Consider the following 12,447-nt stretch of genomic DNA (forward strand, 5'->3'; position numbering starts at 1 on the left):
TTACCTGTGTACTTGGACTGCACTCCAGAGAAGAGTAGTCAAGGTGGAAGTAAAGGGATAGTTAGGGGTGGTTTTCAGAGGAGCAGCTGGATTCAGATAGAAGAGATGAAAGAGCACATAGGAGAACCAGAGTAAACGACCTCTGCCAGAGAATCACCAGGGATTGTCCTTTCTGGCAATGGGCCTAGATTCGTTTCTCTTTGCAGCTGTTGCTCTGGTCCTTTCTCTGTCTGGAACTTGATACCATCAGGGCCATGGCTTGAAAAACAATACTCAAACAAAACAAAACAAACCCCTGATATTCAAAGATGACTTCTAAGACTGCAATAACCTTTCGGATGATTGTTGAGACTTTAATTTAACGTTGGGTTGGTCCAGGATTCGTCCTGTCCATTCTTTTCTCCATCCGCACTCATTCCTTTGATTATCTCACTTAGTGTCATGACTTGAAAGATCAGTGGAAGCTAGTAACTCCCAAATTCATCTTTCCAAGCCGGAATCCTCTTCCAAAGTTTATTCATATGTTGAACTGCGTACACGACACATACTTTGAGGGCGCACAGGTGTTTCAAACTGACCACAGTCGAAACGAGTCCTGAGCTTCTGTCCAAGCCCTCCCTCTCGGGGCGGGTGGCAAATGCACTCTTCGTTGGTTCCGGGCAACTGGGCCCAGGAGGCCCGGGAGGGGCGGGACTCCGACGTCCTCTAGGCGGCTTTTTTGGCTGCTCTTTTAAGCGTATCCCCTGCGAGAGGATCCGAGAGGAGGCTTTGGGAGCCAGGGAAGCACCCTTCGAGGAGTGCCCACCGCAAAGACGTAGCTCTGAGGTGGCGGCTGCGCCCTCGACGTCGACCGCGGGGACCACGCCTGGGAGGCGCCCCGCGCCGGAAACCACATTACCCAGAAGGCTGTGCCCGCCGGGGCCGGGCTTCCGGCTCCTCGCGGTGACGTCACGCCCGTGGCGGTGAGTCCAGGGGCCGGGAGGCGAGCGCGGGCCGGCAGCTTCCCCTGGGCGCGGTCCGCAGGGCTCCCGAGGAGCGCGGGCTCTGCCTCCGCGACGCCGCGGCCGGGCTCCGACCCAGAGCCCCGGCGCCCTGCGGGCCTGGCCTGAGCGCGGCGCCGGCGGACGGCAGGGGTGGGCGCCAGCCCGAGGCCCCGCCGGGTCGCCCGCCGCCCCGTCGCCTGCGTCCCTGGATGGCGGCGCCGTCGGGCCCGGCGCAGGTGAGCGGACGGGGCTGTGGGAAAGGCTGCTGTCCCGCCGGGTCGGAGCGGGCCCGGGGAAGGCCGGAACCCCAGCCCCTGAGGATGCTCTTGGTTGTCCTTTGTTCACGGCAAGTGGCGCCAGCTTACCGTTGACTCTGCGGGCATGGCAGGCGCTCAGTCTGTGGTCAACGTAAGAATGGTGCTCCTCCGGGGACTCCATTCCACGTGTAATGAATCCAACCCACCCTGCACCGTCAAGGCCTGCGGGTCCCTATCCGTTCTACCCTGGCCGACCTCTCCAACCTTGTCCCGTCCATTCTTCCCTGACTCGCTGATCTCCAGACACCCACCCCAACCTGACCACGCTAGTCTTGAATGACCATCTTCCAGCCTTGCCCCGGACACTGTTTTCCCATCCATACAGAGCTGCCCTTTCACATCTTTCTGGTTTCTGATTAGATTCCATGCTTTGGAGAGACCTTTTGCAGGCTAAAGCGGCTCCTTAACCCCTTGCCCATGGTCTGGCTTTTTTGTGTGTAGAGAATCTGACAAAAAAATTCATATTTTTTAAAGCTGCTGTGTTAAAAATTTTCCAGTATGCTTTTGAGACAGGAAAAATAACAATCATAACCAAAGAACCATAATAGCTGGCCTTTTTGAGTCCTTGGTGTGAGCTGAATAGCAGGCATATATCATTTAGTCCTCAACTTCTTAGAGTTAGGTCCTGTTATTATCAGTGTTTTATGCGAAGGAACTTAAGGCTCAGAGAAATTCGCTTATTTGCCCACGTTCATGCAGCTCTTAAGTAGCACCAGCTAACACCTAATCTGCTGGCCACCCACCTGTTTTACCCACTGCTTTCTCCACAGAGGGATAGTGAGATCTGGATGTGATACCTGGCTTCCTTCCAGTAGGTGGTCTTGGGCACGAGGAGAGGAGACATCTGGGCTGAGGGAGCTGAACTCTATGGCAGAGGCAGAGTATGTTTGTGTTCAAGGAATCCCTAGAAGGCCTGGCAGGTGCCATGGTTCTGCATCTTCTGAGGCATGTCCTGAGAGGGCGAGATTGTGTTGTCCTTTTGTGGATGTTCATCCCACCAAAAAAGACATGGTGGCCAGTCCAAGGCCCATGCTGTCGTGGCCACAGTCTGCATTGGCTGCTACTCCTCTCTCCTGGTCCTGAGGTGTCCTGGCCTCAGGGACATGTGCTATCAAGATTCAGGAAGGAAAAGAGGCTGGTGGTTCATTGTGGACTCTCCCTCAGAACCTGTGAAGCCACTGGTGCCGGGAACTGGACCCTCCCCAGGCAGTTGCCACCCCTGTGAGGTGGGTGATGATAACTCTGCTCCTCTGCCCAGGGCCATAGTAATATATTTAGGGTTCTTGAAATAGATTTAACAGGAAAAATTCGTGGTGCTCCTTCACAATCTCATTACTCTGACTCCTCTGTGGTGATGGAGGAATGTCAGGGCTCCATGATTGGACCCTGGACCAGAGGTTGTGTTCAGATCCTGCCCCTGCTTGTGAGGCATGTGACTGGTAGGTTGGTGTGACTCCATTGTGCTCAGGTCTCTGACCGTGACATGGAGATGACAATGATGTTTACGTCACAGGCTACGATCAGACACCTGAGTGTTTCTTTTACGAAGATTTTTATTTTCAGGTTCTAACAGCTATTGATGAAGTGGCATAAATAATTATATTGACCTGGAAATCGATGCTCAGAGAAATGAAGTGATGTTTCAATGGTTTTATGCAGCAAGAAAGTGTTGGTTTCAAGAGTCTGTATTCAGATGCCAAGGTCTGACTTCAGAGCTGGTCTAGTTTTGTCAGAATGGCAGGCAGAGCTCTCAGCATGGAGCGGGGCACACAGTGAGCAAGTGAGGACCAGTGAAGCTCAAGTGCGCTGCTGCCACCGCCATTGTTGATATCATCGTCATCACCATCCTTTGTCCGTGCTGGATTGTCATTGTCTTGTGTCGTTCTCTGACAGCCTGTCTCCTACATAGGAGGCTTTTCTCTCCTGCAGTGTTGTATTCTTTCCAAGGCAGCATCCGCATGCAGCTAGACCTTCGGGATGTACTTGATGACTTGGGCCTGGAGTATCTCTGTACCTTTATCAGTGGCACAGAGACATGCTCTAATACCATCCAAAGCCCAAAACCAGCACTACTGCTTTTTGGGTTTTTTTTTTCCAGGTGTTGCTGACCTTTGAGGATGTGGCTGTGACTTTCACCTCAGAGGAGTGGGGACAGCTGGATCTGGCCCAGAGGACACTGTACCAGGAAGTGATGCGGGAGACCTGTGGATTCCTGGTCTCTCTGGGTAAGGCCTCACTACTGCACCATGTGGGAGACCCACAGTCTCCTTCATTCCTCGCACTTGCCCCAGCCCTGGCTGGTTGAGAAAATCCATAGAGCCCACCCTCTGTCTTCCCCAGAGCCATAGTCATGTTGTAGTCTCACCTCTTCCAGTCTGGTCTCCATGTTTCTCAATCAGGGATCATGGGAAGAAACATATTCCCCCTCAAAATGGCTTATAGCCAAAGAAGAAGAATGTGTTGAATGGAAAAGGAGGTTTTTAAAAGGTCCCATGAGAGACAGATACAGGAACTGAGAGAAACTGAGTATTATGCTTGACCTCCAGGTTTCTAGTCCTTGCTTCTCTCTGTGGGTCTACTTGGGGCCCTTTCTTTTCACATTGGCCTTTTCTACCAGTTGGTATGAGAAATCAGCGTAGAGCAGTGCTGCTGCTCCAGGAGAATTGGGCAATGTCTGGATGCATTTTTTTTCCTCCCTACTTGGGGTGAGACTACCACTAGCATTTAGTAGGCCAGGGATGCTGCTGAACATCCTTGCAATGCACAGGACTTTGTTATTGAGAGAAAGTCTGGGTTTAATGCTGAGCCTTTAACTTTCATGAACTGTTGCTAGTTCCCTTTTTTCAACAGAGGAAACAGCCTCTGGCTCACAGCCCTGAGCAGACTGTATGCACTATCTGGTATTTAATAGGGTTGTTTTGATTTCATTGTTACAGTTTCATAGTAACCGTCCATCAAGGCAAGTACCTCCAGTTTTCCCATTTACCAGAGCAATACAACATTCCCTTTTTGGAGAAATCTAAGAAAAATAATACAGAAAAGCAGTTAATAGTTATCCCAGCTGAGGTCCTCTTGGCACCGACCACGTGCGCAGCCCGTTGCAGGCGCTGTTCCTGCCCCACGCCTGGACTTCTCATGGCATCCCCACCAGAGTCAGTGTGAGGAAACTACAGCCAACACAGGGAGTGCTAAAAGCAAATCTGTCAATTTAGAAGACACACCTTCATCTTGAGCTGCAGTCTTCTGCATTTTTTAGCATTACAAGTCCTTTTGGAAAACGTAGTAGAAGCAAATGATATTTGATGTTTGCATAAATGTCTAAATTTGACAAAGTCACTGGGAAGGATTCCCAATTTTTAATTTTTTTAGTGGCTTATGAAATGCTGATGTCAGAATCACCATGCACATGGAAAGTAGACTTGGCCCAATGGATAGGGCATCTGCCTACCGCATGGGAGGTCCGCGGTTCAAACCCCGGGCATCCTGGACCCATGTGGAGCTGGCCCATGCGCAGTGCTGATGCACACAGGGAGTGCTGTGCCACGCAGGGGTGTCCCCCATGTAGGGGAGCCCCACGCGCAAGGAGTGCACCCAATAAGGAGAGCCACCCAGCACAAAAGAAAGTTCAGCCTGCCCGAGAATGGCGCTGCACACACAGCTTGTTGTGTCACAGCTGACACAACAAGATGACTCAACAAAGAAACACAGATTCCCAGTGCTGCTGATAAGGATAGAAGCAGTCACAGAAGAACACAAAGCAAATGGACACAGAGAGCAGACAACGGGCGGTGGAGGGGGGAATAAATAAATAATGAATCTTTAAAAAAACAAACAGAATCACCATGCCCTTCCCTCTGGACCCTTTTGGCTGAAGACTAAATCCTCCTGCTCACCTTTTCCTCCTCATTCCTGTGGACCACATTGAGGCTGCCAGCCCCACTCAGGCCTGTAAGCTGTTTCTTCCTTGTTGTATTAATAGCGGCTGGGAGACCAGGGTCTGTAACCAGACCACCCGTTGCTCCATCCCAGCTCTGTTTCTTTTGAGTTGTACAGCCCTGAGAAAGTTACTGAACCCTTCTGCCTCTGCTTTCTCATGTGTAAAATGGGGTAATAAGTATCTATTTCTCAGGGATGTTGAGCGGCTATCAGAATACTGTAGGGAAAGGGCTGAGGACAGGCCTGCTGTGCAGGTTGTCAGTGGGCACCCTGCTTCCATCAGTGCTGTTGTTGATACTGTCATCCTTGTGCCTGGGCTCAGCCCCTTCTAGAGCAATATTGCAGAGCTGTGTCATTAAACAGCACAGAGATGTACGTGGGTTTCCATCTTGGCTCCACCATACCAGGAGTGCTTTTCAGCCAGTCACTTCATCTGCTGAGCCTCAGTTAATACATCCATAAAGTGCCCATCTCAGTTCATACCTTAGGGATTGCCGCGAGGAAATCTAAAATAAAGTCATCATTTAGTGCAGGGGCTGCAGAACAAACAATTTTAAAAACTGCTTAAATCCTAAAAAAAGACTTAGGTCAATGAAGACACATACCTTGTTCCTGGATTAAAGATTTTATATATGTCAGTACTTCTCTAAATTAGACCATAAATGTAATTCAGTTTTTTTTCAATAGCTTCCCCCCTGAGATGACTTCCTTGTCTTTCTTGCTTATTGTTTGTCCTCATTGTCTGCTTGTTTTTCGCTCGTCTGTCTGGGTTTTTTTTTTTTTTGCTTTAGTATGTACTGGGAACCAAACCTGGGACCTCCTGTGTGGGAGGTGGGCACTCAAATGCTTAAGCCACATCCATTCCCCTGTAATTTGGGTTGTAAATGGTGCATTAAAATGTTTGGCATGCTCCCTATGACATGGTTGCATCCCTAGAGTATTATTTTATATTTACTACTAACATTACGAATTCTTTGATAGCAGGGCAAATTGATTAAGCACCTAGGCTCAGGAGTCACACTTAAAAGAAATCCTGTCAGGAAGTGACATTTGAACTGAGACCTAAAAAGAGAGGGAGCTTGTGAAACTTGTAGAGGGGACAGTAGTGCTCCAGGTAGAGGGACCAGCATGTGCAAAGGCCCTGAGTTGTCAGAGAGCATGATGTGGAGCTTAAGGAAGGTCTCATTTACTTTTTCACTGCTCAGTCCTGAGCTCGGTGCTGGGCATATAGCACACATCAGTGAGCATTTGCTGAGTGTCGGCTGACTGAATCTTGGGTGGTGGTTTATGGTCTTCAATCAAGCCTCCTTTGGGTCCACGTACCTGTCATTGACTTCTCTACAGAATTCTCACATCGTCCCTATCAGTAGATATGTTTGGCTGTATCTAATATAAGACTACTTCAGATGGGCTTCATCTTGAAGGCAGTTCATGATCTCACCTAACGAGAGGTATAGAGATCTAGTTCCCAGTTTAGAGATCTAGTTCCCAGTTTGGTGGGTGACGGTTCAAGTCTCTGTTTCTTTGCTTACTCTTCTTGTCCTCAACAGGAGTTGCCAGGTGCTACAGTTCAGTGGCGTCAACAGGCCCTGTCATTTGGCCTTCCTGGAATAAAGGCTTTCTTTTCACAAAGAGTGACTGGCTTAGGTCACCTGCATGTCTCAGTCTTATGATTGAGGATTCGATTTGCAAGTGAATGGAAACCAGCCTGGATACAAAATCACCCAAGGAGTTTTTATTTTTATTTTTATTTTTTTAAAGATTTATTTATTTATTTGATCCCCCCCCCTCCCCCGGTTGTCTGTTCTCTGTGTCTATTTGCTGCCTCTTGTTTCTTTGTCCGCTTCTGTTGTTGCCAGCGGCACGGGAAGTGTGGGCGGCGCCATTCCTAGGCAGGCTGCACTTTCTTTCGCCCTGGGCGGCTCTCCTATGGGCCGCACTCCTTGCGCGTGGGGCTCCCCTGCGTGGCAGGGCTCTCCTTGCACACATCAGCACTGTGCATGGGCCAGCTCCACACGGGTCAAGGAGGCCCGGGGTTTGAACCGTGGACCTCCCATGTGGTAGACGGATGCCCTAACCACTGAGCCAAGTCCGTTTCCCCCAAGGAGTTTTTAAAATGATTGATGCCCAGGTCTCATTCTCAGAGACATGGTTTCATTGTCCCTTGGTGGGAACCACAGAGCCCCATGTAGTTCTAATGCACAAGGAGTTTGAGATTCACTGGCTTGGATTATTACAAAACACTTTCTGGAAGGAGGGGAAGTCATTTTCCCTGGTCCCCATGGTTACTTCTGAACAGTGTGGAGAGTCTATAGTATGATGTCAGAGGGAAATAGCTAGCACTACTGTCTATAATCTTTGGAGCCCAAGAAGGTATTTGTGGCCTGGATTTTCAGGTCACAGATTAGCATTTTGTTTGCCTGGGTGGGAACAGCCTTCATTCTGAGGACTTGTCCCCATCCTGAAGTCTCAGACAGGATTGAGAGGCTTATCTATGTCTCATTGAAATCTGTACCATCTTTCTGTATGAACAGGATATTCTGTTCCTACACCTGAACCGATTTATCAGCTGGAGCACAAGCAGGAGCGATGGACAGTGAAGAAAGACCTCTCCCAAAGTACCTGTGCAGGTAGGCCGATAACATCCAGACGAGTGTGTTTGTGGCAGGGGTCTCTGTAGCCTTCAGGTCACAAGGAGGCCGCTGGCCTTGCACTCCTGTTGGTGGCATCTTTTGTTTTCTTTCTGGGAATTTGAGAGCCATGGAGCCCTTTGACCTGTGGTTCCTCTGCCCTCCCTCTTCCATCACTATCTTTGCTTGCTTCTGGGGAGGAGTGGGATTTATTAGGCAGGATCAGGCTCTGGGCCTCAACTGCTTGGGCTTAAAAACTGGCTTTGCCACTCCCAGCCTTGTAACCCAGGGGAAGGTGCATGATCTTGTTTTATCTTGGTATGTAAGCTTGACTGAGTTAAAGCTAGCTGCTGTAATAGAAAACTAATGTGTTGGTCTTTTTGAGTCGGTGGGGAGCTTGGGACCACACAGTATTCAGAGACCCAGGTGCCTTCTATGATCAGTGTATGCTTTTACAGTTACAGTTAATTCAAATGAGAGTTAGGAGAGAAGTCAGACCCACTTCCACACAGTTCCATTCCACTCACATTACACTGATAGAAGCTAGGAATTTGGTTATATTTAAGTACCTAAGGCTGGGCAATGTGTTAACACCCAAGGAAAAGAGCAAATAAGTAGTTTGTGAACATCTATGTGGTCTGTTACTCTCAATCCATTCTGAAAAACCGTAGTAATGACAGTTTCTATTGTCTTGTTTCAGGATATAATTAGATAATCCATGAAACTCCCTAGCACAGTACCTGACCCATAGAACATGGTTCAGCAAGAATCAACTGTCAATATTATTTATTCCCACCATTTCCATCCTCTCCTCTTTATGATTGTCAATCAGATACTCGATCAGACTAGCTGAAATTTTAGTTGTTCCTCAAGTATCCCAGACTCAATATGTCCACCCAGAGTCTGCTCACTTTTGCCTTTTAAGTCTGTCTTGGGAGTGGCAGTAGCCATCTCCACTGTCACCTAAGTCAGAACCTTGGGAATCAACTTTCCCTTGCCTCCCTTCCCCCACCACATTCTTACCAACACTTTCCTCTCAAGCACTGCAATTTCCTGGATTCTTTCAAGATTCCATGGCTTTGTATCTTCTGTCTCCTAAGGCTGTAATGCCCTTCTCACTTTCTCTGCCTGGTACCTTCTGCCTCTCCATTCGAGCTCAGCTCATGAGACACCCCTGCTGGGAATCTCCCAGATCTCTCTCTTGTCTCCCAGCTGGGCTGCATTAAATGTCCCATCTCTTGGCTCTGTTAGCACCTTGAGATGTCCTCACTTAGAGCAGATTCCCCACACGTCATCATTATTCTGTCTGTCCATCCTCAGTCTTTACTATCAGCAAGAGTTTCTACTCCAGACTCTGTCTCCCTCTGGATTTCTCTCTAAAGGTTTCAAGAGTGTAGAGCTAGAGAAGAAAGAAATTGCAACCCTGGGTTTCCAAGATATCAGAACACAGTAGGCACAGACATACCATTTCTTTCCATCATCATGATCTCACCAAAATGGTGATTTTGTTTCTTCTATGTTACTGTCACTAATAGACCTTTTTGTGTATTGGGTTCCCTTCAGATGATTGTGCAAAACCTGAAATAATAGCACCTACCACATCTTACCTGGCCTTGCCTGAGGAAATCTCACTCCAGGAACTACTGACACAGAGCGTCTCAAGGGACTCCAGGTTGGGGCAAGTGAGGGATCAAGAGACACCATTGAAAATTCAAGATGGAAAGTTAAGTCCAGGAATAAACCCCCAGAAAGAGACATTCCCTGGGAATGGAGGCCCTGAACTTGATGGTAAATGGAGAGATGAAGGTGTGCCCTCAAACTTTGTACAGGAACAGGTCTCTCCAGGAGATGCTGTCCATGAACATGACTCAGGTGGATCAGGTGACAATCCCATGATTCATGAAGGAAAATCTCTTTATAAATGCAAGGAATGTGGGAAAGAATTCAACAAGAATGGCCTCCTTGTTCGACATGAACGGATTCACACTGGCATGAAGCGCTATGAATGCACAGAGTGTGGGAAGTCCTTTAGCAAGAGCACACACCTCCTTCAGCACCACATCATCCATACTGGAGAAAAGCCCTATAAGTGTATCGAGTGTGGGAAGGCCTTTAACCGCAGGTCACACCTTACACGGCACCAGCGGATTCACACTGGGGAGAAACCTTATAAGTGCAGTGAGTGCGGAAAGGCCTTCACCCACCGCTCCACTTTTGTGTTGCATAATCGGAGCCACACAGGAGAAAAACCCTTTGTGTGCAAAGAATGTGGGAAAGCCTTTCGTGATAGGCCAGGCTTCATTCGACACTACATCATCCACACTGGTGAGAAGCCTTATGAGTGTATAGAGTGTGGAAAGGCCTTCAACCGCAGGTCATATCTCACATGGCACCAGCAGATTCATACTGGGGTGAAACCCTTTGAATGCAATGAATGTGGGAAGGCCTTTTGTGAGAGTGCAGACCTCATTCAGCACTACATCATCCACACTGGGGAGAAGCCATTCAAGTGTATGGAGTGTGGAAAGGCCTTCAACCGCAGATCACACCTCAAGCAACACCAAAGGATTCACACTGGCGAGAAGCCCTATGTGTGCAGTGAATGTGCAAAGGCCTTCACCCACTATTCCACTTATGTTTTGCATAAGAGGACTCACACTGGAGAAAAACCTTTTGAGTGTAAAGAATGTGGGAAAGCCTTTAGCGATAGGGCAGACCTCATTCGACACTACAGCATCCACACTGGCGAGAAGCCTTATGATTGCGTTGAGTGTGGGAAGGCCTTCAACCGCAGGTCACACCTCACGAGGCACCAGCGGATTCACACTGGAGAGAAGCCATACGAGTGCATCCAGTGTGGGAAAGCCTTTTGCCGGAGCACCAATCTCATTCGACACTCCATCACCCACACTGGGGAGAAGCCCTATGAGTGCAGTGAATGTGGAAAGGCCTTTAGTCGCAGTGCGTCCCTCACTCAGCATCAAAGGATTCATATTAGGAGAAACCCTATCAGTGTTACAGATGTGGGAAGGCCTTTCCAGAGTGGGCAGACTTCAGTCAACATCCAAAAACTCCTGTCGAGGAAAAACTTTTTGAATGTAAATACTGAGGAACATCTTTGGCCAGAGGAAACATCTTACTCAGCTTCTGATCATTCACATCAAATAGAAACCCCACAAGGGTCATCGCTGTGAACAAGTGTTCTGTGCTGGGTCACTTGTCATCTAAAGAGTCACGGGAAAGTGACCCTGCCCAAGCTTTATTGTCCATGAGAGAATCCAGGAGAGAAACCCAGCGATTATTGTGAACTTAGGAATACCATCAGCTGCATCTTTCTCCTTAGTTTACACTACAAAGTTATCTCAGGAAAATTTATGAGAAGAAAGAAGATGTAGAGAAGAAGGGAAAAATGTAAGTGCAGCTTCTTTCAGACATCCCCGCCAAGCCTATGACAGCTTCTCACCCCCTGTTTTATATGGTGAGAGGGGAGTATGCTTTCAGAGGTAAATTGGCTTTATCTCCTTTGTTTGTCTTGCATATACATGCCTTGATGTCTAGTGCCAGGAGAGTTACACAGTTGAGGGCAGATCTGAAAACATTTCTTTTTTTTCGTCTTTATTTTTTTTAATATTACATTCAAAAAATATGAGGTCCCCATATACCTCCCACCCCCCTCTTCCCACTTCTCCCCCCATAGCAACATTTCTTGAAGGCCTTCTTGGTCCTACAACATTGTGTCTACCCTTGAGCAACATACATCTCTATGAGAAATGCAAGGGCTTGAATCATGAAATATTTTGTATTTAAGGAGATAACCAACACTTCCATTTTTCTTGATCCCAGTCTGCTCGTTTAATTTTTAAATTTTATCTGTGGTATGGGGGTGACAGTGTAGCTGTGTGACCTTCCCAGTTGAGTATTTTTTTTTTCCAGAACCAGGTTTTTGTTTAAAATTTATTGTAATCCAGTTGAGTCTTAATTCTTTTCTCTCAATGAGGTTTCTCACCTTCTTTAATCCTTTTTAGAGGCTTCTCCAAGTCCACCTCAACAGTTTTCTAGTGGTTGACTTAGGACTAGGATAATATAAAACATAACTAAATTAAGTTAAAGGCTAATGATGTCAAATAATCACAGAGAATGGATTTTATTTTTAACCTTATAAAATATTGTGTGAAGACTGTGATTACATGCCATAAAATGATGGGAATTTTTGCAAGCTAACTCAAATATGCATATGCAGGTAGTGTGAGTTTCACAATTCTCACCATGGATTCAGCCCTTGATATGCTCTTTGGTTGGGATATTTTGGAATTCTTTTGGTGGGATATTTTGGAATTCTTTTGGTATATTCTTTGAGGGTAGTTTTTTAGCTATATGTGATGTATTACATTAAGAAGAATATTATACAGAGATAAAAATAACCTGTACTCACTTTGAATCCTTAGAGTCTTTTAGTTGACCAACGTATAGTACCATTATGAGCAGAAGCCGTTCTATGTTCTTTTAATCTATGCCATTATTGCAAATACTTCTTTTGCTTTTTCATAAAAAGCAGTTAGGCATATTTGTGTTGGTTCATTT

At 47.3% G+C, this 12,447-nt stretch overlaps 1 protein-coding gene across 1 annotated transcript in view; it reads left to right on the forward strand.

The window, feature by feature from the left end:
* Positions 1-1,056: 1,056 nt before the first annotated feature.
* The window catches only part of LOC111763772 (zinc finger protein 543-like), a 28,912-nt gene continuing 17,521 nt past the window's right edge, over positions 1,057-12,447 (forward strand). Inside the window, 5 exon segments of the mRNA XM_058280940.2 lie at positions 1,057-1,219; positions 3,399-3,525; positions 7,771-7,866; positions 9,430-10,860; positions 10,863-11,277. Coding sequence (XP_058136923.1) covers positions 1,193-1,219; positions 3,399-3,525; positions 7,771-7,866; positions 9,430-10,860; positions 10,863-10,975 — 1,794 coding nt within the window. The 5' untranslated portion in view covers positions 1,057-1,192 and the 3' untranslated portion in view covers positions 10,976-11,277.

This window comes from Dasypus novemcinctus, chromosome 18 (assembly GCF_030445035.2).
Source record: "Dasypus novemcinctus isolate mDasNov1 chromosome 18, mDasNov1.1.hap2, whole genome shotgun sequence".
In the NCBI taxonomy this organism is placed as follows: Eukaryota; Metazoa; Chordata; class Mammalia; order Cingulata; family Dasypodidae; genus Dasypus; species Dasypus novemcinctus.